The following is a 26,244-nucleotide window of genomic DNA, read 5'->3' on the forward strand; positions in this document are numbered from 1 at the left end:
GCTTGCTCCTGTTTTCTATTTGTTGCTGTATCTTACTGATATTTCTACCAAGTGGGATGGACAATACCACACAGAGCCAAATATATCTCCTCACTATGTCGTGTGTTATGTCCAATCCTCTGCAGCTCCCCCCTTCATGCCTTTCAGTCATTTGAACTGTCAGAAATATCCTGTTCCTCGTCCACACTGGTCAACACTGTCACTGTTTATGCTGCTGTTGTTTAAACTTTACGCTTTATTCAGTCTTGGTCAATGATCAAACAGTCGACTCCTCAAACATGAGATATAATTCAATCAAACAATATTTAAGAAAACTGATGCATTATACTGCATAACATCATTGGAGAGTGTGCATGAATGAGGTATTACATCAGCATGTTTGAAGGATTCAAGACAGTACACGTATACTGTATATGTTGATATATAGATATGTAGATATAGATTTGGATAGTATTAGTATTAGTACTGCTTTAGTGACAGTGGCCAGAAATGGAGGATTACTGTAACACTGGGAGACTGTATAACTGCTTCGTTTTATGGGAAACGGGCAGTTGTGTGTCTCCTTCAGATAAGGGTTAAAAGCAAAAAATAAAATGCAGCAGAATTCACAAAGTTCGATTAAATTTACCAGCCACAACCAACTGTGGCACACAAAAGACTCCACAAAAAAGAATAGATATGCATGCAAGCACACGCCCACAAACTCTTGTTATGTAACACCTCAGCTTGGTACTGAAATGATCTCCAAGCCGATGCAGATGTAAAGACAGGATGGTGCTTCCAGTGTTCCCCATAGCTCCCAGTTTTCCCAGTGAGCTGAAGTCAAATGAGAAAAGGCACTGATCCTCTTGCTCATGTCAGTTGTGGATAAGCAGGGATTATTTCTGTAAGGGCAGGCCTCCCACAGACCGGCACGCCTACTGCTGCTGCCTCAGTCCTAATCTTCTACTGACCATTTGTGTAATCATGTGCCACTGTGAGCATGGATGTGTCTTTTTGTCAGCTGGGCATGTTTAAAAGTGTATCTGTCTCTCAAAGAGAGCTTGTATGTTAAGTCCTTATCAACACTGTTTACAGTTCTCAAAACTGTTCCGTTCCTCAATGGGGGATACTGACTCATGCGAGAGCAAGCATGTCATCAAAGACCGTCATTTCTGCTCCACATGTGTCAGAGCACTGAGCATATGGAATTAATAGGATCAAAAGTAACACTATCGCAATAAGTGCCGGCATCCTGAGAGAAGGATACGGTCAAAAGGTTCAATTCCACCCTGAAGGCAGTGGTGTCATGTACGCCGTGCACAGATCCTGCACAGACACACATGTAGCTGCACACACACATTCATCAATCGCCATCCCTTCCCCATCATCGAGGGGAAAGAAGGGAAAAAAGGAAACACATTTGCTCGCCACAAATGTGTCCATCCATCAGCACCTCTGGCACAAAGAAGAGCCATCTAAAGAGACAAAGCGTTTTCAGGAATCAAAGACTTGCTGAGGATTGGGAGGGGTGACGAGAAGAGTTTCAGGGGTGTAATTTTGACCCAATAAACTTTTCCGCTCAAACATTCTGGGAGATCAACAGAGCATGGCGGGGTAGAGTTAGGTTTGGTGGGAGTGGTGGGCAGAAGGGAGTACTAGAGAGAGAATGTGTGTGTGTGTGTGTGTGTGTGTGTGTGTGTGTGTGTGTGTGTGTGTGTGTGTGTGTGTGTGTGTGTGTGTGTGTGTGTGTGTGTGTGTGTGTGTGTGTGTGTGTGTGTGTGTGTGTGTTGCTTTGGTAGTGAAGCTAAAAAAAGTAGCCAATAAAGGGTCACAGTGTAAAAAAAACAACAACAAAAAAAGCATTTTGACAATAAACTGTGCCAATGAGTCTAGGGAGGCCAAAACTAACAAACAAACATAGACAGATATATACATACATAACAGTTACAAATAAACAGATGATAAAGGCACTTTTTTCAGCAATGGAGCACTGCAACAGTCCAAATGATGACATCATATACAGCCTCCAAAGCCCTGAGTCAAATCTGCATGACGATGTGTGTGAAAGTACATATGACATCTTCAAGCAAAAATCTTTCTGTGTGTGTGTGTGTGTGTGTGTGTGTGTGTGTGTGTGTGTGTGTGTGTGTGTGTGTGTGTGTGAGCGTGCACCCCTTGGCAGCAGGTCAGGACCAGGCAGGAACAGACCAGCAGTGCAGCTGTTATTATTTGGTCTGCAGGGACCTGGTGGCTGGGGAGAGTCGATTAGGCCCAGATTTATGCCTCTCAGCGTGTGTGTTTCTGCGCGTATGTGCCATCACACATAGCCCCAGGGATGGGGGGGATAGGGGGGTTAATAGTGACAACGGTTGACGGTTGAAGTCTAATAGAACACTGCCACTCTGTGTTTATTAATAGTACTGCAAAAAAATACAATCTCCAACAAACATCATAGATGACATTGTTACTCAAATTATCTACTTCGCACGTGCGCTTAAAGTTGACCAGTTGTATTACCTAAATGGACAAGTGGGAGGGGAAAAAAAGGTGTGCAGGATTGTGCAGCTGAGAGAGTCTGACAACTGAAATGTCGGGAAAAAAAACACACACACATCAGGTGAAGGAGTGATGGAGTGTTGTATGTTCCCACAAACTCCTCATGAGCATACCATCCAGACATAAACACAGACAGCCAGTCCAAGTTACTTCACATCTGGCCGCCAGTACAACCTTGACAGTGAGACTTAAAGGGCTAAACTGTCATTATTTATTGGCCCATATTTAATTCAGTCTTTGTAACACAAATAAAACCAACTTTTTCCCAAATCATTCATACAAAAAGCCCATTAGGGGACATTTAGAACACTCATAAACAGAATTAAATGCACATTTACAGCAAACATTTCTCTACGTAGATATACACAGAAACGAGTATATATGGTCCCAATCCTGCTGTAGTCATATCTGAGCCATGGATATAAAAGAAAGGCAAACTTTAAACATGGACATTTATTATCTAGCTAAATATGCTGGTGCCATTCTGAAGAGATTAAGAGAGCAGTAGTGTCGGATTCCTTCAGAGCTAATCAAAACATCTAAGTGAAGGCAAAAGCAGCGCTGCCGCTGTTGGTGGACCATGACAAGTCTGAGCGTAAGGCAATTAAACAAGGCAAGGACCTTCACAGGAATTAGGTTGTCTCTTAGGTAAACATCTGCCTGAACGCCTTCAGCTAATTTGCATTCACTTCACCATTCACCTGCAGGAAAATAAAGCGAGTGAGAAATGATTCACGTTTGGGTAGTGAAGAGGCCTTCGCAGCAGACGTGTTGACTTATCACAGCAGGTAAGGCACAGGGATCAACACATTCATGACGGCTGAGCTACATTTAAGAGGAGCAGGCTGAGGGCTGATGAATGTTTATTATAAGCTACTAAATTAAAAGTCACAAATACTTAGACATACACAAAGAAACTGCTCACTGTCTTAACTAGTAATTTGTACATGAGCTTAGACAGCCATCACACTCTGATGCTTTCCAACTTTCTCTCTTCTACTCATTTAACAAGTAAACAGCCTTATATGTATACACACACACACACACACCAACTTAATGAAAGAGGTCTGACAGGTTATTTCTTTCCAGTAGTATTTACTTTTAATCGACATATCTGTGATTGTTTCATTTGAGAAGTTCCATATAACAGAAGGGCTGTTAGAGTCAGCAGTGGTCTGAACTCCGGTGCCCTTCTGGTTTTCTTTGGACCAAAGTGTTAAAAATCAACTTCAGCAACTGCAAATAGCAAAACAAATATCCCCTATATATGAACATTAAACATGCTGCTGAAAATCACATTAATTTGCTTTAAAACCTGCCAAAATTAAGAGTGGCACCAAATGCGACACATCAGAGGGTGCAAACGAAAAGCCACACGTATGTACTCGCCTGTATCTCGCTCACACATACCGGACATACACCAACCACACATATATACAAATATCGAAACGTACACACAGATTTCAACGCCACGGTTTTACCTCCCAGGAGGCTGAAAGGTGAAGAGAGGAAAAAAAACGAAAGAAAAACAATCACCTCTCTTTTCAATCAGGGCGGTCAGAGGGCTTTCCCTCATTAATCATACATTAATATTCAGAAAAACACTGCCTGTTTTTCTACCTTAGAAAAACACCTCCCCACACACCTCTCAGCACCAGTCACACACACACACACACACACACACACACACACACACACACACACACACACACAGCCGCAGCACACATACTATGTGTTAAGCTGTCAAGCTGTTAAAAACAGCACGTCACAGAGAGTGTGTGAACAGGTACTCACCTCCTACACACACATCATGTTTAAGTCACAAACACAGGCACGCACACGTGCTCAGCAGTGGCTTCTCATGAAGATGAGCCGAAAGACCCACGCTGCCCTTTGACAAAATCACCCCAGTGACCAGCATGAGTGGATTTCCCATCAGCCACCGGCAGCCCACAGAGGGTGTGTCCTCCCTAGAAATGCTAAGCCGACAGGCCCCAGATGTGCACACACACTCACACACACTCACACACACAACGTAATCATTGTGACTGGACACAACAGACATAGCGGGGGACAAACAGCACATAAAAACAAGAACATGATGACACAAACAATAACAGAGCCATGCGCAGACATTAAACACACTCCCAGTGACAGTGAGGTAGAGAAATCAAGGGCTAAGAAGATTTAGGAGTTAAAAATAAACGAGGCAGAAGGCAGCAGTGAGGAGCACAGGGCAGCGCACTGCTCGTCCTCGTGGCGTTGGATAAAGGCACACCTGTGCAACACCACCACTCACTGGAGGCACGGCACTTGGCATTTATCTGTCAGTGAAGTCTGCACGTTATATGTACACAATAGAAAAGGGTCATATGAGTGTCAGCCATGAAACTGACTGTTTAAAATGTGTCTAGTTGGAGGTCTACTGATGAATATGGGTTTGCTTTGGAGGCCTTTCCCTGCAAAGGAAATGCTTAAAGCCAAATCCTATACCATGCACATGCACGTGCAATATGAGGAACTGCCATATGAGCATACCCAGTAACACACACACACACACACACAAACACACAAACGAACAGAGTCAGATTGTAAAACTGCACGGCTGAGCGCAGGCTTAGCTCCCCATATGTTAATCTGGCCCATTAATAAGACCTGCTGAGCTGCTTTCTGCTTTCACACTCTGCATAACACTCATAGGCACACAAACGCACACATACATGCACATCATTGATTGATAATGTTTTATTATGATTGATATTAATAATATTTTATGTAGGGCGACACGGTGGTGCGGTGGTTAGCACCGTTGCCTCATAGCAAGAAGGTAGAATCTTTCTATGTGGAGTTCGCATGTTCTCCCCGTGTCTGCGCGGGTTCTCTCCGGCTTCCTCCCACCTCCAAAAGCATGCTGAGGTTAATTGGTCACTCTAAATTGTCCGTGCGTGAGTGGTTGGTTGTCTGTCTTTCATGTGGCCCTGCGATGAGCTGGCGACTTATCCAGGGTGTACCCCGCCTTTCGCCCGTTGACAGCTGGGATAGGCTCCAGCACACCCGTAACCGGATTAAGCGGAAGAAAATGAATGAATATTCTATAGTATGATATAGTACATGAATATAACTTTCTCATCATGGTTATTATAGATATATTCATACCAATTGGTGTGCAAATGAAACAAATAACAACACAAATACTCACCTCTCTCACTTGCATATTTTCAAGCTGGGCTTCGGCCTCCTGTGCCACCATAGTAATGATGCCTGTTCTTTGTCCCCGGGCCAAGTGTCCCTGGCTTTCACCTTGGTTCTGAAGCATCTCAAGCAACTTCTGGATGCTCTCATCCCGGGCACCTAGTGTTTGCTTCTGAGAGTTGATTCTCACCTCCATCTCCTCCATGGTTTTCCTCAGCAGCAATAGCTCCTTGGCCTGGCGCTCATGCTCCGATTGCAAGTAAAAGAAATTCTCCTCTGACTGATCCTGAGGAGGAGGTGAGGAAAAGCCGTCACACCCGGGCACCTGGCAAGGGCTGCAGCGGCGGACAAAACTAGCACTGGGCACCACAGCCGGACCTTGACTGGGGCTATAGGGGGGCTGATTCGCGTGCGGCTGCAGAGTGTTCACTGGACTGATTCTCTGTGTGCCTATGGCAGAGTTACAGCCATAACCAGGGCTGTGAATGATGATGTCCGCTTCCTGTTGCCTTGGATTGTAGGTGTTAGCTGGGCTGGCTCGTGGGCTGTTCTTTGGGCCAGGACTGTGCAGATTGCTAGGGCTTTGTCTGGACTGTGGCCAGGGCTGAGTCCCCTCGGTGTTCGTGGTCTGTACGCAGTTCTCTACAGGAGCTGGTGTTGCCTTGCTGGCGTTGTTGCTGCAAGCGACTGGTTCATCTCCCTGTGAACTCTCAACTCTTCCTGAAGCTCCTGAACTGTTAATGGCAGCTGCTAAAATTGAAAGACAAGCACATAACAATGGTTACACACACTAGAAAATGTTTAGTCAAATGTATGAAATAGTGCTTTTGACTTCTTTAAGGTCCATAACACATACGCCGCATAAAGGATGGACAAACCCAAGTTAAAATCCTCAGAGTGATTGTTACCCACTTTAACCAGGAGGGGGGCAACATTTCACTGAAAAGCTATTGAGGTCTGTCAGATATGAGATCTGTTCGGCTTCCAAGCAAAGATTTGGAGTAAACGGGGACAAGATGGGTTAGGGCAAAAGAAAAAGAGTAATAATTCACATAAACAGCTTTTATACTGGTGGTGGTCAGGGGGTGTTTACAAAACACCACATGTTACCAACAGTAATATGTTTGGGCACATACAACTTTGATAAGCACAAGTAGAAGTAGTAGTAGTAGTTGTAGTAGTAGTAGTACAACTAGTACTGAAGTAGTATTCCCCACAGACTGCAGAGTACGTCAGATTTAACATCAAAATACTAGACATGAAATTTTCCTCTGACTTTCTGGCTGCACCGCTCGAGTCCAGAGGGTAGACAGAGTTGTGGGAGGAAGGCGAGGGCGAACACGGATAATCGATGCAACAAACTTGCAATGAATATCAAGTCAGAGTGGGTGGACAATCTTTCACTCAAACACACACCACAATACAAATACATATGTATGTAAGTTACACACACACACTTACACACACATGCAAACAGATGGCGAGGGGGCCGGCTGATCACTGCAGCAGAGAGACAAGGTGACATTGTCAATGGTAATTATAAAGTTCTGTGAGGTGGAGAAGAAAAAACATCCAAACATGAAGGCAATGAAAGGATGTTTGGAGACAACAGATGACATATTCTGTCTTTTTGTCAAAGGTAACATGTTTGCTCAGTGTTTTATTGTTCTGGAAGACAGAGACAGAAAAGACTGATCGATCAAAAGATGATCGATCAATAGCATCACAATCACAGAGTGTCTGTCTGAAGTGTGCTAAGCTTGGTGATTCTGAATTTTGTGCCTCAAGCTGCAGTACATTAGTGAAAAGGTCAAAACCTTCTGAAACTGGGCACGTCTGAAGTCTGTTTCACCTTTGGTCATACATAAACTCTGCAGGAACATTGCAGATGGTGTTAATTAAAATGCATGAGAATGCTCAAGGACAGCTGATAAAGCTGATAAATATTCATTTACTTTGCTGTTTGGACAGATGGACACATGCAGCATCTTTGACAAAGTGTGAGATCTTTTATGACTCTTTCTGTATGGATGGATTTTCAGCTGTAGATTTTTAAGTGAATTCTATAAAGCCATTTTCAATTATTTACGTTAATAGAAGAGACACATCCTTTTCTGTTTAATTTCTAGATACTTTTGTGCTAGCAGTCATTATAAATGTGTGAGTAGTGAAGGCTTGTGTGTGACAATGACAAAACAAAATGAGAAGTTATATGTCATTGCATTATATTTACAGCTAATGAAGCCTTTAAAAACAACATTTAATCACTTCAAACTCACATTATAGTTTGTTTAATGGGTCAAACAGCAAAAAAAGATAGCCTCCTTGTATGTTTGAAGTTAGCATACAAGACTTATAACAGATATCTGTACAACCAATAGCTGTACGACCGATAGTTGTACAAATGTTTCAATACTACGGACACTTGAATTGAATCAACTTGTGTGTATGTTTTTATGTTATTGTTCATGAGTCTTGAGTGTATTTTTCTTTATTTGTCTTAAAAATTAAGACTGCTGGTCTACAATGTAACAATATAGAGTTCTGTTGAGATGATGATGATTAAATTAAAAATTAAATGATTATGATTAATTATGATGATTAAATTAAAAATTACACTTTGAGGAATTATTAAATGAAGAAAACGATAGGGAACGTAGGAATGAGGAGCCAGAAATGATTAGGAAGGAGGTTGATCAGATTAGAAAGGATGAAGTCAGGAAAGCTTTAAAAAGGATGAAGAGTGGCAAGGCAGTTGGTCCAGATGACATACCAGTGGAGGTATGGAAGTGCTTAGGGGAAGTGTCGGTAGATTTTCTGACTAGGTTGTTGAACAAAATATTAGACAGTAACAAGATGCCTGATGAGTGGAGGAAGAGTGTTCTGGTACCAATTTATAAGAAGGGTGATGTACACAGTTGTAGTAACTACAGAGGGATAAAGTTGATGAGCCATACCATGAAGGTTTGGGAAAGAGTAGTTGAAGCCAGGTTGAGACAGGAAGTGGAGATTTGTGAACAGCAGTATGGTTTCATGCCTAGAAAGAGCACCACAGATGCAATATTTGCACTGAGGATGCTGATGGAGAAGTACAGAGAAGGTAGGAAGGAGCTGCATTGTGTTTTTGTAGATTTAGAGAAGGCATATGACAGGGTGCCAAGAGAGGAATTGTGGTTTTGTATGAGGAAGTCAGGAGTGTCAGAGAAGTATGTTGGCTTGGTGCAGGACATGTATGAAGGTAGTAGAACAGTGGTGAGATGTGCTGTTGGAAGGACAGAAGACTTCAAGGTAGAGGTAGGACTGCATCAAGGATCGGCCCTGAGCCCCTTCTTGTTTGCTTTGGTTCTGGATAGGTTGACAGATGAGGTCAGACAGGAGTCTCCCTGGACTATGATGTTTGCAGATGACATTGTGATCTGTAGTGAGAGTAGGCAGCAGTTGGAAGAGAACCTAGAAAGGTGGAGGTTTGCTCTAAGAGAGAAGAGGAATGAAGGTCAGTCGTAGCAAGACAGAGTATATGTGCATAAATGAAAGGGAGACCAGTGGAAAAGTGAGGTTACAGGGAGCAGAGGTGGTGAAGGTGCAGGAGTTTAAGTACTTAGGATCAACAGTGCAGAGTAGTGGAGACTGTGGAAGAGAAGTGAAGAATAGGGTGCAGGCAGGGTGGAACAGCTGGAGAAAAGTGTCAGGAGTGATTTGTGATAGAAGAGTCTCAGCTAAGGTGAAGGGAAAGGTTTACAGGACTGTGGTTAGACCAGCTATGATGTATGGTCTAGAGACACTAGCAATAGGCAGAAGACAGGAGGCAGAGCTGGAGGTGGCAGAGTTAAAGATGCTGAGATTCTCTTTAGGAGTGACCAGGATGGACAGGATTAGGAATGAGGTCATCAGAGGGACAACACAGACAGGAAGGTTAGGAGAAAAAGCTAGAGAGGCTAGATTGAGATGGTTTGGACATGTGCAGAGGAGGGACAGTGGATACATTGGTAGGAGAATGTTAGAGATGGAGTTGGAGGTAGGAGACAGAGAGGAAGGCCAAAGAGGAGGTTTATAGATGCAGTGAGGGAGGACATGGAGGTAGTTGGAGTCAGAGTAGAGGATACAGACAACAGGGAAAGATGGAAATCGATGATTCGCTGTGGCAACCCCTGAAGAGGGACACAGCCGAAAGGAGAAGAAGAAGAAGAAGAAGTTGAGATGATGATGATGATAAATATTTATTTTCCGAAATATCATAGAGAATCAACTTTACAACTACTTTGTTTTTTTAAGTCACACAAACATGTGTATGTCTGTGTGGGTGTCCTCACGCACGCTGTATGACAATTAAATGGCGAAAGCTATAAATACAAATGCAGAGGTGGCTCCTTGGTTACAAAAGAGATAGAAGTCATGAAGAGACGAGATATGAATAAACACTTTGCACACAAGGAAGAGCAGCATGACTACACCAGATGCATGATGATGGGCATCAGGATCACCAGAGAAGGAGCCTATCTACAGCAGCTGTGCAGTGAGACAGACAGATGGACAAACACCTCAGACAGAGCAGGAGGCAGCAGGAGGAGGTGGCTCAGAGCTGACAGGTCACTATCCCTTCAGGAAAAGCTATGAGCTTTTTGAGAACCTGGCAAACACTTTGACTGGCTGCCACTGAGGCATGTTCCCATGGAAACACAGTCACAGACGCATATTACACAGAAGCCTTCCTATGAAACCTTGAAGACAGTAGGAACAGAAACAATGTGAGGTATTCGCAGATGACTCAAAAATCAGATTTAAATGTTCTGGCAAGATGAAGGTTGAATACAGTATGTAATGCAGTAAATAGATGTACTGCTACATTCAAAGGAAATACAGCTATTTTGTTTGTCTTCTCACCTGAGTGTCTTCTTGATTTGTTCTGTAGTGATCCTTCAAAACTGAAGTCCTCACTGCCTCCTCGCGCCTAACTCCCTTGTCTCTCTTCACATCTGGACTCCAGAAGTTGACGTTATTCATGCCGGGGCCTGTCCTCCCATCTCTCCCTCCATCTAGTTCTCTCCTCAAGGTGTCATTCTCCCTCCGCAGCTCCCGAAGCTGAGCCTGGAGGTCATATGAGGAAGCCTCTCCATGACCGGATGACTCTGATGCCTGTGGATGTCTCCCAGATTGGCGTCGCAGACTAGATGTCCCTAGAGGTCCCTGTGTGGCCTGGTCTCCCATAGTGGTTGGATAAGTGGTGCAGCCCAGAGGATGTGATGTTTGGGCTGCTGCCCATACCTGCTGTCTGACCACCATAGGAGGAGCGACTGGTGCTCCTGCCCAGCGTCATGGTGCCTTTGGGGTAACCACCTGAGGGTTCCAAGGAATCCTGCTCGCAGGGGTACATGGTACCTGAAGTAGCATAAGCAGCACTCAAGGACTGGATGTTTTCCATAGACAGTGTTTTACCCCCTGGAGCTGTTGCTGAACCTCGGGCTGCTGCTTTCTCTGCTACTCTAACAGATTTGATCTTTGACCCTTGCTGTGACCCTGTACCTTGACTTCTAACCAACGTTGACCCTGGTGTGGGCAAACCTCCCGACACAGAACCAGGTTCTAGCCCTGAGCGGGAGCCTGGTGCTGAACTTACAGCCTGTTTGCCTTTTCCCTTTTTAGGAGCTCTTGAAAAGCGTGACTGAGCTGTGCTACTATCAGTGTGTGCACTGCTCTTGGAGCCAGCAGAAAGCTTGCTCTGCGTTGGCTTGGCTCGAATATTTAAAGGCATTTTTGGCAAGTACTGTATAGGACACTGTTTAAGTGGATGAGAAGGTTAAGAGGAAAGGCCACCTCTTGGCCTTTCACGTTTCACCTGTCCATCACTGATTATTTGGGGCTGGAGGCTAAGTCTTCTTTAGTCCTATTAGAAGACAGTGGCATTGACTACTCGCCAAGGGACTCCCAGATATACAGGCCAGACATCTCTTGGTTGCAGCTGCACGGCTGGACATCGTGGATTCTAGACAAATCAGAGTAAGACAAAACACTGAAAAAAAATTGTCAAATAACAGTGAATGAAAACAACACACGCAACCTCTCTAATAAACGAGATTTGGAATCGACCAATGAACAAAAGGATTGTTGAAATCATCACTGTCTGTTCGAAGAATAGACACCGAAGCCACTTTTCCATACATTACCATTTTCAACATTCAAGACGAGAGTAACAAGGTCAATGCAGAACCATAGACAGCTCCGTTCAGAACCATGGACAGCTCCGTTCAGAACCAGACAGAGTATTGTCATTAGATGTGTCTGATGGCAGAGGAAGTTGGAAGACTGTAGTTGTTATTGCCTACCATCCTTACCTGCATAATTCATCATGCTACCTTATGGCTGTAGACATACTGTCGACTTTAGGTAAATGAAATATGTGATTTGGAAATATATTTGGAAAATAGGAATTGTAGGAGTGTGCATAAGACACAGAGGGACACATGGATAATAGTAATGTAATACAACACCAACATGTTGTTCCTAATAGTTAGCAAAATTCAAACATCTAAATTAGACATAGGATTTATTGGATTTATGCACAATTCAAGTGGGTAAATCATGTCCACAGGTAATCTAAATGAATATCCAGTCCAGGACAGACTAGATACTGGAGGCTGTCTGCAATTCAGAGGCAAATCCGAAATCATAATCCCTCCTCTAATCCCAGAGGATTGGATACTGGTGGTCACTGCACAGGATACAACTAAGAGATTGGTTAAATCTGCTTGTCAGTCATACCATAGCCGTCAATCCGCCATCCATCATTGTTTGAGACAATGAATCTAGCTTCATGTGCCATCTGATAAATCATACCGTGTATAGACTCGGTACGTACGTGAATCTCTGGACTTTAAAACATCTGTAAACCGTTAACGTTTTGTCGTTTTATATATATCTATAGACCTCTTTTCCAACACTAACCCACCGGACGGAACTTGCGTCAAAGAAATGTTGATGGTCAGTCTGAGCAAGTACAACTACACAGCAAGAGACCAAACAAGTCTCACTTCACCTGGAGCTCCTCCTCTGACTTCTACAGCCAGCTGTTGGCGCGACGCAGAGGAGATGCAGCTGGAGACAGCAAACGGGTTGGATTGGAGGATGTGACCACGACTTCAAGACTCCAACAGGCTGCCGGTATAAAAACTATCAAAATCCGCTGTATTCCGTAAAACCTCGGCTCTGCATGTGGTCGAACTCTACTACGACCACAGCATGAAGGATTAGTTTTTTGCTCGTATGCGCACGGCGACATGAGTTGTCTCTCTTACATAATAGTTAATCTGCAGCACGTACTGAAAGCAAACAGTTTGCATTTGTTGAAAAGAAGTCACCGTTGAAAAAGAGAGAAAGAAGGAAAAGTCCCGATGTTTAGCGCTGCCTTACCGGACAGGCGCCTCTCCATCCCCGGTGAGTCCCGCACGTCGCCGGTCCGACCTCAGCGCAGCTCCATGACCTCATCCGCTCAGCTGTCTCGTGACCTGCCTGTCCTGCGTGCCATCGGCTGCGCGTGGGTGCGCGCTCCCCAGCTGGCGCGGGCGTGTATGACGCTGCGTGGGGGAGCAATGACGGTGACGAGGTTCGAGGATTTCTTCATTTCACACAGCTGCCACCACCACCCCTCTGTCTCTCTCTCTCTCTCTCTCTCTCTCTCACACACACACACACACACACACACACACACACACACACACACACACACACACACACACACACACACTTTGACTGCCATGACTTCAGTCTCTTACAAAGACCCCAATCTTGTAGTAGTAGTAATACTAATAATATATCATATAATAACAATATATTAATAACAATATACACTAATAATAATAATAATAATAATAATAATAATAATAATAATAATAATAATAATAATAATAATAATAATAATTTCCCATAAAGCTAATAGGAAGATGTGCAGAAACTGGTCATTTTCCAACTGTTCTTGCCTTTTAGATAAGTCTCTGTCAGTATCGTTTCCTCTCGTCACTCAAACAGAAGTGAAAAACGGACTTTGAGAGATACATGAAAGTACAAAACACAATCATTTATTTCCCACATGATCAGAATCTAAATGAAAGATCAATTTTTCTGTACACTAATTATTCCTCTCACAACCTTGAGTCTGAGCCAAAGAAGTAAAATGAACAAAAAAAAACTAGAGGGAGTACAATGTAAAACCTAAAAACTGAATGTTACAATACCACATCTTTCAACATGATGATTTAACAGAGTATCTGCATTTTGACTAAACAACACATTTCAGCATTAATACAAGTATGTTCAGAAACATTCATTCCCAGACGATTTTAGCCAGAAAATGATTATTATAAAAAACTTTCACTCATGTTGTTGTCATAGGATTTGAGGTTATCCGATGACAGTGCCATTCTAACTTGATTCCAGAATAGAGGCTGGGCCCTTGGATTTCGCGGCCAGGACAATACAGACTTTCTGCACAACCTTTTCCTCAGCTGAAGGTATTTCAATTTGGGAAACAGTTCGTCCAAAAGGACCAGGACAGCTACATCCACCTGTGGGGCAGGATCAGACGAAGGAATTTGTGGTGTGAAAACTCTGAAAAAAGTTGACAGAAATGCCTTCAAATAAATTTCATTCACCTTCTCATCCAGAAGTCGCTGCTGCACCATGAAGAAAGTCTGTCGGATCACACCATTCACGGTCTCACCACTGGACAGCACAAAGATCGTCTTTCCACTCTTGTAGACAGCATTGTGTAGGTTATCAATGTGTGACAGTCCAGGAATCCAGTCCCTCTCCTCCAAACAGAGACAAAACCTCCTGTGGCCCAAAGTCTCCAGATGGACAATCAACTCATTGTAGACCCAGTCTCTCACCGCTTGTTTACTGGAGTCAAAAACCACAAAAGCATCATAGCAATGTTGCAAATCCCTACCAGCAAGTTGGGAGTATCCTTTATGTCCAGCCCAAAGCACCTGTAAGGTGTACCACAAATCCCAACCGTAGAGATGCTTCAGAAGAGGCAGTATGGTGAAAGTCACTGCAATGAAGGAGGTGGCCAGGAAAGCGAAGCTACCGTAAATATCCTGGCAAGAGCGCGGGTCCATGGACAATATACTCTGCCCTGTTGGGATTCTGGGTACTGACAGTGTATATGTGTGCTTAGATAAGGGATCTGTACCGGAGTAGAGCGCAGGAAGTCTGCAAACCAGGATGTACCACAATCACATTTAAAAGGGTTGGCATGCAAGGTGAGACTCTGAAGCGCACTGCCTTTTTTAAACGGGGCTGGGAGGAACTGGTGGTTTAACTCTTTAATCTGATTATGGCTGAGAAAGAGGTATCGCAGTGATTCTGCACTTTCAAAGAACCCCTCAGGAATAAAAGTAATGCGATTGTGACCGAGATTCAGAAGAGAAAAATTGGTTCCAAAACATAGGCCTTTGTGAGGTAAAATAACTGAGGAAGTTTTCGCTCAGGTCCAGGTGACGTAAATTGTTGAGTGCACAGATGTTTTGCCATGGAAAATAGTTGAGAAGATTGTCACTGATCCGGAGGGACTCGATGCTTTCTGGGAGATTACACAGCACCTCTGGTGATATGGATTTTAGGTTGTTGTTGGAGATGTCCCAGGTAGATGAGGCTTGTTAGGTTTTTGAAAAACCTAGTGTATTTGTTGTTATCAGCCTCCCACATAATGTCCAGGTTATTTCCATGGAAGTATAAGTATTTCAAAGAGCTGCTCATCAGCATTTGATCAATCCGCATTCCGATGCCATTGTTTGCCAAACTTAGGACCTCTAGGTTTGTCAAGTTCTTCAGGAACTCAAAGCTATGGCCCATGCCCCTCATCTTAAAGTGGAAACTCATTGTTTCGCATGTCTAATACCTTCAGCGTGGTTCTGAGCTCAATGAAAGCCTCTCTGCGATAAAGATCGATTCTATTGTAAGCCAAATTTAGAAAAACTAACTTTTTCATGCCTGCAAACACTCCACTTGTTAATGTCTGGCTCATGTAATTAAAGGAAAGATCTAAACAAACAACATTTTCCATACCTGTAAACACGACCTCCTTCAGAGACATGATGTCATTTTGAGACAGGTTGATTGTCAGTTTCTGTCGGCAAAAATAAGTTTTAAAGTCTGATATTGTTGGAAATAGTGGCACATGGTCCTCAAAAGTTTCATCTGATTTGTTGGTTTCCCAGATCTCACTTCGGGACGTCAGGTCTCGATCTGTGGGAATAATCAACTGGTCATCCAAATCATGCAGATTCTGGAGCTGACATCTTTGCTGTGGCAAAGGCCCAGATGACGTACTCCAACAGCATGGAAGGAAATTTAACATGTTTTGAGACAAGTCAAAGTAGACCAGAGAGGGTATCTGCTCCAAAGCTGTCAACTCAAAACTGCTGATGAAGTTCATTCTCATTTCTAGGATCTGTAGATTCTGAAGTTGAGACAAAACATCCAGGCTGTCTCTGGAGAGCGTATGGAAGAAGTTACCACTCAGCAGAAGATATTGCAGACCAGTTATGTTGCTAATATATGGTGAGAGTACGAGTTCTTTAAATGTTAGTAGTGGCTCGTAGTTGTAGATTAAACTCATCCAAGTGAGGCCTTTCAGCTCTGAGAAGAAAGTCCCATTACGTATGGCATATGCCAGGAGATTGTCAGAGAGGTCCAATCTCTTTAAACTCTTCAGAGGTTGAAAAAGTCCCTCTGGAAATGTTTTTAGAGAGTTTCCCCTTAAACTCAGGTAGCTGATGGAACTATTGATAGCATAGAATGACTTTGGATGGAGGAATAACGGGTGATTGTGTGGGCAAGGAAAGCAGGGTCTGGCAGCATGGTCACAGCGCTGGCAGTTCCATTCTAAATTCAAATTCTTAAGTCTTGTAAGACCAGCAAAGGCTCCTTCTTTGATTTCTGTAATTGTATTCTCCCTTAAATCCAGGCTCTCTAGTGACGGCGGCAACCCTTCAGGAACAGCTGTTAGATTATTGTACCCTAAAGTGAGATTTCTGAGTTTAGGCAGCTGTCTGAAAACAGTCTCACTGATGTAAAAAGTCTGGTTGCAGGGGTTTGCATAGAAGCAGTTTCTGGTGAGAAAGAGCTGTTCCAGATGTGGAGTCTGTAGAGGTTGGATAATGTGGAAGATGCGGTTATTTTGTAGATCAAGAACAAGCAGGCTTTCAGGTAACCAGGGTATAGAGTCAAGACTGTTTCCTGACAGATAGAGAACTTGAAGCTTTTGAAGGCTCCTGAAGGCATAGAAGTGGATCTCCATTTTACAAGAGTGGTCCTTGAAACCTCTTAGGCGACCCGGCTGACAATTACTCATCACTTTCAGAGTGTGAAGGTTTGGGACACCTGAGAAAGCGTGCTGCTCCACTTGCTGTATTTAGTCCAACTGAGATTGATTGACTTGACGGTGCTTGACTTGATGAAGGGGACACGGTTGAGGGGTCGGTCAGAGCAATCGATCATCGTGACGTTCTCGTCAGTGTCACATGGGAAGAATTTGGTATTTATGGTCGTCGCTAATGGAAGAAGCTGACAGAGGATGAGGATAATTTTAAAAAAACCCTGAAAAAGATACACAAGTTGAATCACTCGTTTGGTGCATCTGGCATAACACGCCACTACCAATATTTTCAGAATCACTTAAAGTAACATTCCTTCGACTATATAACGTATAATAACAATCTCACTTCAATCTGTTATATTTTATTACTTACTGATTAATCTAACTGATCTTTTTCTGCATCCCCTTTGTTTTCCACATTTTAACCTTAATGTTTCTAAAGCTTGACGAGATTCTATGAAAAGTGCTGTGTCAGCGGTTATATTGTCCATGAAGCATATTCTAATAGTGAAGGATTTAACAAATTACACTGTACGTACCATTGCTGGTATTGCAGGTGAATTGATGAGGCGCTCTGATGCATCTGTCTGATGAATCAAACTAAACTATTATGTGAAGCGAAACCTGATCAATGCAGAAGTGAAATCATGTTACAGCAGTGAGATACAAATCATGTGATCCATCACAACTCAATATATGAGGAAGGGGAATTCAATGACACACTATGAAAAAAAAAAAAAAGAAACTGCCTTCATAACATAATAAATATATATAAATATTATTTTAATTTAAATAAAATGTGGTGTGTGTGTGTCTGTGTATATATATATATATATATATAGTAACACTCATAGTAACACTAGAGAGAAATGTTTCTTCCATTTTGAATGACTTCCTTTCAGTGTCCACAACAGAAATAGAATTAAATGAGTAATATCACACATCACATTTCAATATTTACATATATTCACATATGCCTAGATTTGTCCGACAATTTCAAGTCACTTTATTAAATGTATTTTCTGTTTAAAAAAATACAGCAAAGCAGAAAACACTGATTAAATGATGTTTCTTTATTAATAGAACCTCAGACGACTCGCACACTGGAAAGCTGATGATTTTTAGTGTATGTAGTGCAAAAATACAAGTATCAGTAAATATTTGTGAGAATTCACAATTGCCTTTAAATCAAACTGAGTTAGATATCGTTCAAACTATTCAAATCAACCAACCATCCACTTTTTGGAAGAATCATGGCCAAAGATAGAACACACGTAAAGCACGGCCAGTATTCTTGCTACAGAGCACTTTGGCATGGACCTCACACTGTCCTGAAACCAGGACGAGAACACCTTTCACACACAGTAGTATCCCCATATCTTTTGTTCGTATGAACAACAGCTTTAGCATACAGCCATGTATCTGTCAGTAGCACCATCACGGATACAAATGTTGAGTTAGCCACAGAGCGATGTTCATAAAGCCATCCGACTCAGCATCCACCTTCGAGAGTGAGTGGTTGTTCCCCGGGTACCAGAGCAAACTAAACAACACCATCAGAGTGTTAGTGAATGAATAATAAATGTGCTGACATGCTGTACATACAGTACACGCTGCTTACCGGACTGGGACCTGCTTTGCTTTCAGGGCTCTGTAATATTCAATGCCCTGTTTGTTGGGCACACGCTTGTCATCTTCCCCCAGTGTGAGCAACACTGGTGTCTTTACCTAAATGACATTATATTCATACGTCAGCTAGTAATAATTTACTCACACACACAGTAAAGACACTCATACCTGTGCGATGTATTTGATTGGGGACTTGTCCAACATCTGTTCCCACACAGCAGTTTCAGGGAGACACTCTGTACTGTAGTCAAAACCAGCCTCGACCATGCACCTGCAAACACCAGAAACAACGAAAAAGAGGAAAGATCACATCTCTAAAACGCCTTTTTCCCCTGTCGTGTCTGTAAGTCTTCCTGAGCACTTTCTTTAGTGACAGTGACGGGAACAGGGGCCTTTTATCCAAACCACTTACATACAGCTGTCACAGCGGCATGTGTACCACAGATACCAAAGATATGTTATCAGAAAATCGCCCAGACAGCTGGTGGGGGTATGTGTGTGCCAGGATGTACCAGTCTGGGATGTCTGTGCTCCCAATCATAGAGGCCAGATTGATGACAGGGTTGCGGGCCACACAGGCCTTGTAGAACTCTGGATACTGGCCGATCAGATGACAGGACAGGAAACCACCGTGGGAGCCCCCAGCAACTGCCACTTTCTGCGAGTCAAACTCACCACCTTTGAGAACACTCTCAACGGCAAACTGGTGGAAGGAAAAGGAAACCATTAAGACACCGTGAGAATTAGTAAATTAAATGGCAAAAATCAAACAGAGCTTTTGTTGTAATGACTCCCCACAACTAAATCCACAAACTAATGCATGGTCATAAGAAAGATTTCATTATAAATATTTCCAGTATTTCACGCTACTTAAATTCATGATAAAAAGTAGCTGTAAACACTGTTTTTACTTGAACATCTTTCACATCCTGGGTGCCAACATTGCCAGGCAATGAGAGGATGTTGTCCTGGCCGTACCCAAGAGAGCCACGATAGTTCACTGAAAAACAATCAAGAAAACAAAGCATCGGCATCAGTTATTGGTTTGTTTACTTGAGATATTGCAAACCTGGAGTGGAATAACAATTACCCAGTAATATAGCAAAGCCCATCCTGCAGAGCACAGAGGAAGACAACAGCCAGTCAGCTACAATCACAGAGTGAGGACCCCCTACATCAAAAGACAAACAGCATTAATATTAAAATAAACTGAACTACCAGTTTTCTGGAAAAGAAGGTGGTGTATAGAAGAAAGAAGGTGCAGCAAACTTGATCTGGATAATATGAAACATCTTCCCACGGAGAACATTATTGTCACAGGAACAAATGACTCATTGATGTTGTTCGAAAAATATATGTAAGTGACAAATCTATCGAATCTACGTTTAAATGTTTCCACACATACGTTTAAGAACAAAGAAAAAAGAACCAACCATGCGGAGTCACAACAAGAGGCAGCTTCACACCATCCTTCACCTCTTTTGGTTTAATCAGCAAAGCTTCAAAATCCAGGCCAGCTAGAACACACACGCACATTAGTCTCACTAAGATGACATTTGGCCAGGTTAGTTTTAAATATGTGGAGCTTTTATTACAGACAATCTGATTGCCATAAATGTGCTGATTCAACTGATGTCAATGTTCTCTGCAGAGTGACTGAGGTCTATCTAAGCTACATGAGTTTTTGTTTAGGAAAACCAAACAACGTGACCACTATGAACAGAAGAAACAGTAGAAAGGAAAACAGAAACTTGATTTTCATTGTACATAGAACAGATACTGCAGTTAAACCTCTAACCAGAGGTGCAAAAAGCATCATGTACAATTGTGTAGAGAACATGAACGGAAAAAGTCTTTGCAGTACAATAATGAATGATGATGTAGTGATGGGAATTCCGGCTCTTTTTAGAGAACCGGCTCTTTTGGTTAGGCTCCCTAAAAAGAGCCGGCTCTTTCGGCTCCCAAACGGCTCTTCAGAGTTTTTTGTTGCTTTAATCGATATATTACCAATAATACTACACTACTAATACTAATAATAATAATAATAATGTAACATTATGCACAAAATGAATGAATAATTAATAATAAAAATATATTATACTACTATATTATAATAGCCTTTATTTTTTCACTCTACTGAATGATGCCGTTGACACTGCAGCAGCAGCAGGAGCAGCAGCAACAGTTACAGATGACACACTGGCACCTTCATTAATACCAGGTTCAATTGGTCGCTTCTCCAGTGGAGCTGCTGGGTGGACAGTTCTCAGGTGCCTGTGGAGGTTGTTGGTTGAGCCGGCTCTATGTGATATTTTGGTCTTGCAGACAATGCATTCTGATTTGGAGCCATCAATATAATTAAAATGAGTCAAAATATGGCTCCTTTTCCTGCTTTGACTTATTTCTTTTTTACTTTCTTTCTTTTTTCTTTTTGTCCTCCGTGTTGCACTCTCTCTCCTCTCTTGACCTGTTCGTGTGCCAGGCTGCCGCCCCTCCCTCCTCTGCTCAGCGCACTAAGCAGCGCAGACACAGAGACGGCACCACGCATATTGACCAATCACGTGCGTCTTCAAGAAAAAAAAAGCGCCTCGAAGGGAGCCGGCTCCTGATTGGTGGGGAGCCGGCTCCCGTCGTTCACCTCAAAGAGCCGGCCCATAGAGCCGTTGCGTTCGCGAACGACACATCACTAGTAAAATGAATATAAAATAAAATGTGGTTTTATATGTGTATTTGTATATATTGTGTATGTTATATATAGTCTATGTACAATATGTACTTCAGTTCCTATCTCAGTGTTATTAAGGTGCCGACTTTTCATTCTTACGGTATTGACTGTTTTCTTGCTCTGGTGGAGGGGTGAAAGTCAAGATCTGCCAATCAATGTCTGGCAATGTCTGTGAGTCCTCCAGAGTAACCCAAACCATGTCCTCCTGAGAATCCCTGGGTGGAAGGAACCCCACTCTCTGCACACAGAAAAGACACACTGTTGACAGGTTCCTACAACCAATTATTTATTGTGAATAAAAGAAAATGCCTTTAACACTTAAATAAGGGTAATTTGTAATCGCCTCTGTGAACCTACCAGGCTTGGAGGGCGGCTTGGAGAGGAGCAGCTGACCACCATCAGATCTCTCTCTATGGTCAGCAAACACCAGTTACCGATGTCAGACTCTACAAAAAAACAGAGCATCATTTCACTCAAAGCTTGACCTCAAAGAAGACCCACAACATAAGCATGGAGAACAAATAAGCCATGGGGGACCTGAGCATTAGCAGCGTGGTCAACAAATGCAGGATGTGACTCACCTGATGTCAGAGAGGTGACGCTCCCTGTGCTTATATCCACCATCAATAATTCCTAGACACGACAAAGGGGAAAAATAATCGCTCAGTAAGTACTGTTTTTGATCTACAAAATGTCAGTTCTTTACAAAGACATTCTCGTTATGTATTATCATCAATACCAGCCTAGGTATTAACCGTACCTTGCGACTGCGCTGAGGACAAGCAATGATAACTCGCTGACTATCAGCTGACCAGCACTGAGGGGACAGCTGAGAAGTGTAGATACCAGTGAAGCCATCTGAAAGACCACACCAACATGTAAAAAGTATGTAATAATATGGAGCGCAAAGAAGTGCATTATTTTATCACCAAGCATCTCACCCTCTCCTGGTCTCTTCACCACATCCACCACCAGAGAAGTCTTCTTCGTGTACCAGTCATACTAGAGGTAGGTTACATAAGCAGAGAGCAAAGCATATGATAAGACACAATGTAGATTTCTACACCTACATTTATAACAAAACACTGTGTGCCCTTCTCCTATTTGTGGTCTGAAAAGTATCTTCTCTGTATTTTCAAATAGTGAGCAGCAGCTGTTTCAGAAAAGAGGAAGAGGAAAAGAGGCGAAATTGTTGAAGTGAATGGATGGTTGAAGTGGTTGGATGACAATTTTTTGCAGTGCCATAATACTACTATCTTTGACGAAAACAACACACCACCGTTTAAATAAACATTTTGTTGGAGAGGAATTTGCTGACAGTGGCACGGCTGCCTCATAGCTACACGGATGTACGCCAGTACATTTACAGCTCTCACACCAGAAAACTATTTTAGATAGAAACACTGGGCATTTTGTAACAAAGACAAATGTTGGGAAAGAGGTTAGATCCTGGGTTACCATGCACAGCCTGCCGCACTGCATGTGTGGTCCGTAGACTGAACATTCCAGGTAAACAATGCGGCACTGGTCTGGACTCAGCCTGGGAGAGCACACTGCACTGGTGCCTGATGACAACTGCTCTGAGGGACACAACGAGCAGATCCCACATGAATATGAGGAGGATTATCATGGTTTAGATATTTCACAAATAACCAGACGTTTGGTAGAAAAGCTAGCGTGAATCTTCTACTCATAAGCAAAAGACACAAATTTGGTCCTTGATGATTGTGATATTACAACTGGTTTGCGGTATCTTCACTTATATGATGGTCATGTTATTAAGTTGCCACATGATGCCACACATGTGATTTATAGAGAAATGTCCACTTACCACATTTACCACCAGTGAGATCCACATAAAACAAAGAGGATCTGACAGAGAAAGGGGAAAAATGAGTTACCATGGGAACCTGAAAGAGGTTTGTCCCGGATCATTGTGAAGAGCAATCACCTCCTGTTGGGACAGTACTTCAGGCCTAGTCTAAAAGGTTCATGCCACCAGCCAACAAACACCACACCTGTGTCACCTGGAGCCCAGAATGCCTGCAGCGATGGAGAGACAGGATAAGTGAGATTAAGCGTGTTTGGTCACATATGTAAACCCACTGCACACTGCACCAACCTGTCCTGGGGAGATATTTTCTGGCACGCCCTCCAACACGGAGACGTTGTCACCCTCGATGTCCAAAACACAAAGCACCGGGCTGCTCTTACCAACTAATCCCTCACCCCACTCCTCATGGAAGACAAACTGCTCCCCCTGCAGGTAGCAAAAACTCTTAGTCAGATAAGAAACACAGAAAAAACTAACAGATGTTTTAGTGTATAAGACATTTAAACTGCATTCACTTTGACTGCCTTTCTTTCCAGTTTAATGGTCTCTTCCTCATCTGCAACAGAAGACTCTAGTGACTCAGTCTACAAGGAGAAACAAATCCAATTAGTACCTACTTTTTGCAACCATAGGTACATGTGGTACGGGCAGACAAATCATACAAAACATTGAACAGACAACTGGTGCTTTACTGTTTTTTTGGTCATATCTCAAACTCTGATCAGTGACATGAAGGTGTTTTTTGTTCAACAATCTTTGAGATATGTCTAATCCAGTTTGGCGGGTATGTTAGGGTGTAGATGTGGAGTCAGTTTACAATTGAGGGTGATAAAAATGATAATGATGATGAAATCAATAATTATTATTGAGCATACAAGTTCAGTTTTGGTTTCTGACAAACAAAACTCTTATCCATATCGGTGGCAACTTGTACAAACACCACTTGGCACGGTTATCTTACTTTAGTGTAAAAAATTCTGCAAAACTGTCATCAGTGCTGAACATAACCACAAATTTGGCATCTGCTAAAACTGACCAGCTTTACCATTTCCAAACATGAAACAACTGTAGCTGCCTGTTCTATGTGTGTGCGTCTATCCAGAAATGGTGACCAACCTGGAAGAAAGACTCAGCCTTTGGTCTCTTTCTCTCAGCCACATACAATAGGTGGGTCTCAGAGTGGGACCAAACCAAGCAGCCAAACTGATCTAAGGATGCAAAACACATGCTGATTACAGCCACCTGGAAAAATACATATTTGAAAATACTGATTCTGAAACGCTGATAACAAATTTCAATAGCGCTTTGATTCATTCTACCTGACTATCTGACTGATCCCCTAATTGTGTAATTTATCACATAAATCCATTTTACAAGTAACATCAGAGGGTCTGTTGCAGCAAATTACCATCTTCATAAACTTTGCCATGTTTCTTCAGGGCTGTTAGATTGATGCTCTTCACCTTAATGTTTTTACTCCATATCTGGAGAGAAAAAGTTAAAAAGCTTTTACATTTCAAATAATTAATTTTCAACACTAACAGCAAGTGAAATATTAGTCGTAATATATGGTAGAAGACATGATGACATAGCCACAAACCTCCAGAAAGTGTTTCTCCTCTCCCTTGATGGTGCACTCTCTGACAACAGCTTTCATCTCACCAGAGGGGGAATCTTTACTTAGTAACCTGACAGGAGAGGCACATTGCTCAGGTAAACATGGGACAAGGGGTCCACTAGAACTGGCCCAAACTCAGTCCAGATAAAAAAAACCAAAAACGTCTGTTTACATACTCTCCCTTGATTTCTGTGCAGCCTCCTGAGGCCCCTGAGAAGACCACCGACTTGTCATCATGAAACACAACATAATGCTGGCAAAACTTCACATTCTCATTCCTTTCCAGATCACGCTGGCTCCACTCTGTCACAGGAAGTGAACAAACTACCATCAATATCAAAGGTCAAACTGAGAGATGGAGACATGAGGACATACACACAAACCTGTGTAGATGTTGCTGTATTTGCCCCCATACTGAGAAGTGATGACAGGTCCCACATCGGCCCTGCTCAGTGATGGGAAGAGGCTGAGCTGTCTGTAGAGTCTGGAGATTTCCTCCGGGTTTGTCATCACCTGACAACAAGCAGCCGAGTAACGCAAACTGCGCCTCAGTGACACAAACTGCCCAACGACTAACAATGGCCTGTTCATTGTGTAGCCGAGGAGCTAGCCACCATTGGAGAAGTTTGTGCTGTTGTAATTGACAGTTCGTTATCAAATTCTAAGTCAGGTGATTACATTAACACCCAACAGCATAAAGCAACTGCTATCGTTAGTAACGTGATTAGCAAAGTGTCAAAGTAAACAACACGATGTTTGATGGATTTAATTTAAGCAAGAACTTCCTGTAGCTACTGTCGGTAAACAATCCAACCAATCAGGCTAGCGAGTTAGCTAACGAACGAAAGTTAGCAGACAATAAAAAATAGGCTATTATCCGAGGTGACGACCACCCAATTAGCATTAGCAATCGTAATTAATGTTTTCGTAAATCGCGACGATATGTGTGTGCCGCTCGGAAACGAGCAATTTCTCTTACTAACGTTACCTGTGAGTCCATGTTTGGGACAGTGTGTGTCGCTACTCTGCAAAATGTCACGCCTTGAAAGCACAATGAAAGGGCTTCAGTGAAACGAGAAAAACGAGCCAAAATAAAAGACTTGTTTGAGTTTCCTGTTGTAACATACAAAATATGTTACAATATTCAACACCACTGAAGAATACGTCTGAGAGTGACCCAGTAATTCATAAAATAATTGCAAAAAACAAACACTAAGTCTCGTCCTTAAATACAAGATAGTTCAGATCAATATCCCTATGATTAAAAATGTTTTACTTACAAAATATATCACCATGCTTTTATTTTGTAGCATAACACCCAACAGGAAACGTCAAAA

General features: G+C 42.6%; 2 protein-coding genes across 2 annotated transcripts; both read right to left on the minus strand.

Annotated features, from left to right (window-relative positions):
- Window positions 1-5,737: 5,737 nt before the first annotated feature.
- Window positions 5,738-18,519, minus strand: LOC144739374 (toll-like receptor 9; the record flags this gene model as incomplete). Its single annotated transcript, XM_078622333.1, is given in 12 exon segments — window positions 5,738-6,480; window positions 7,686-7,689; window positions 10,612-10,815; window positions 13,135-13,298; window positions 14,090-14,285; window positions 14,373-14,863; window positions 14,866-15,187; window positions 15,189-15,362; window positions 15,364-15,597; window positions 15,599-17,145; window positions 17,148-17,322; window positions 18,514-18,519. Coding segments are annotated over 12 exon segments (4,260 nt in total), but the record flags the coding sequence as incomplete, so codon positions are not given.
- Window positions 18,520-18,538: 19 nt separating this feature from the next.
- APEH (acylaminoacyl-peptide hydrolase) lies at window positions 18,539-25,498 on the minus strand. Its single transcript, XM_078622335.1, has 22 exons — window positions 25,291-25,498; window positions 25,084-25,210; window positions 24,890-24,977; window positions 24,698-24,773; window positions 24,406-24,497; window positions 23,805-23,873; window positions 23,578-23,715; window positions 23,407-23,498; window positions 23,287-23,327; window positions 22,914-23,035; window positions 22,397-22,457; window positions 22,216-22,313; window positions 22,037-22,088; window positions 21,813-21,901; window positions 21,555-21,693; window positions 20,164-20,247; window positions 19,821-19,901; window positions 19,642-19,730; window positions 19,243-19,433; window positions 18,899-19,001; window positions 18,723-18,829; window positions 18,539-18,644 (listed from the first exon to the last, which is right to left on the minus strand). The coding sequence occupies exons 1-22, from the start codon at window positions 25,496-25,498 to the stop codon at window positions 18,539-18,541; spliced, it is 2,253 nt and encodes a 750-aa protein (XP_078478461.1).
- Window positions 25,499-26,244: the final 746 nt, after the last annotated feature.

The sequence above is a fragment of the Lampetra planeri genome, unplaced genomic scaffold, assembly GCF_965212315.1.
Source record: "Lampetra planeri unplaced genomic scaffold, kcLamPlan1.2.h2 scaffold_1453, whole genome shotgun sequence".
In the NCBI taxonomy this organism is placed as follows: Eukaryota; Metazoa; Chordata; class Hyperoartia; order Petromyzontiformes; family Petromyzontidae; genus Lampetra; species Lampetra planeri.

Coding starts and splice junctions, on each gene's coding strand:
- APEH (XM_078622335.1), bottom strand. CDS start 25,498: ATGAACAGGCCATTGTTAGTCGTTGGGCAGTTTGTGTCACTGAGGCGC. Junction 19,902..20,163: donor TCTTGTTGTGACTCCGCATG/GTTGGTTCTTTT, acceptor CTTTTGATGTAG/GGGGTCCTCACTCTGTGATT. Junction 19,434..19,641: donor AGGATGTGAAAGATGTTCAA/GTAAAAACAGTG, acceptor TCCTTCCACCAG/TTTGCCGTTGAGAGTGTTCT.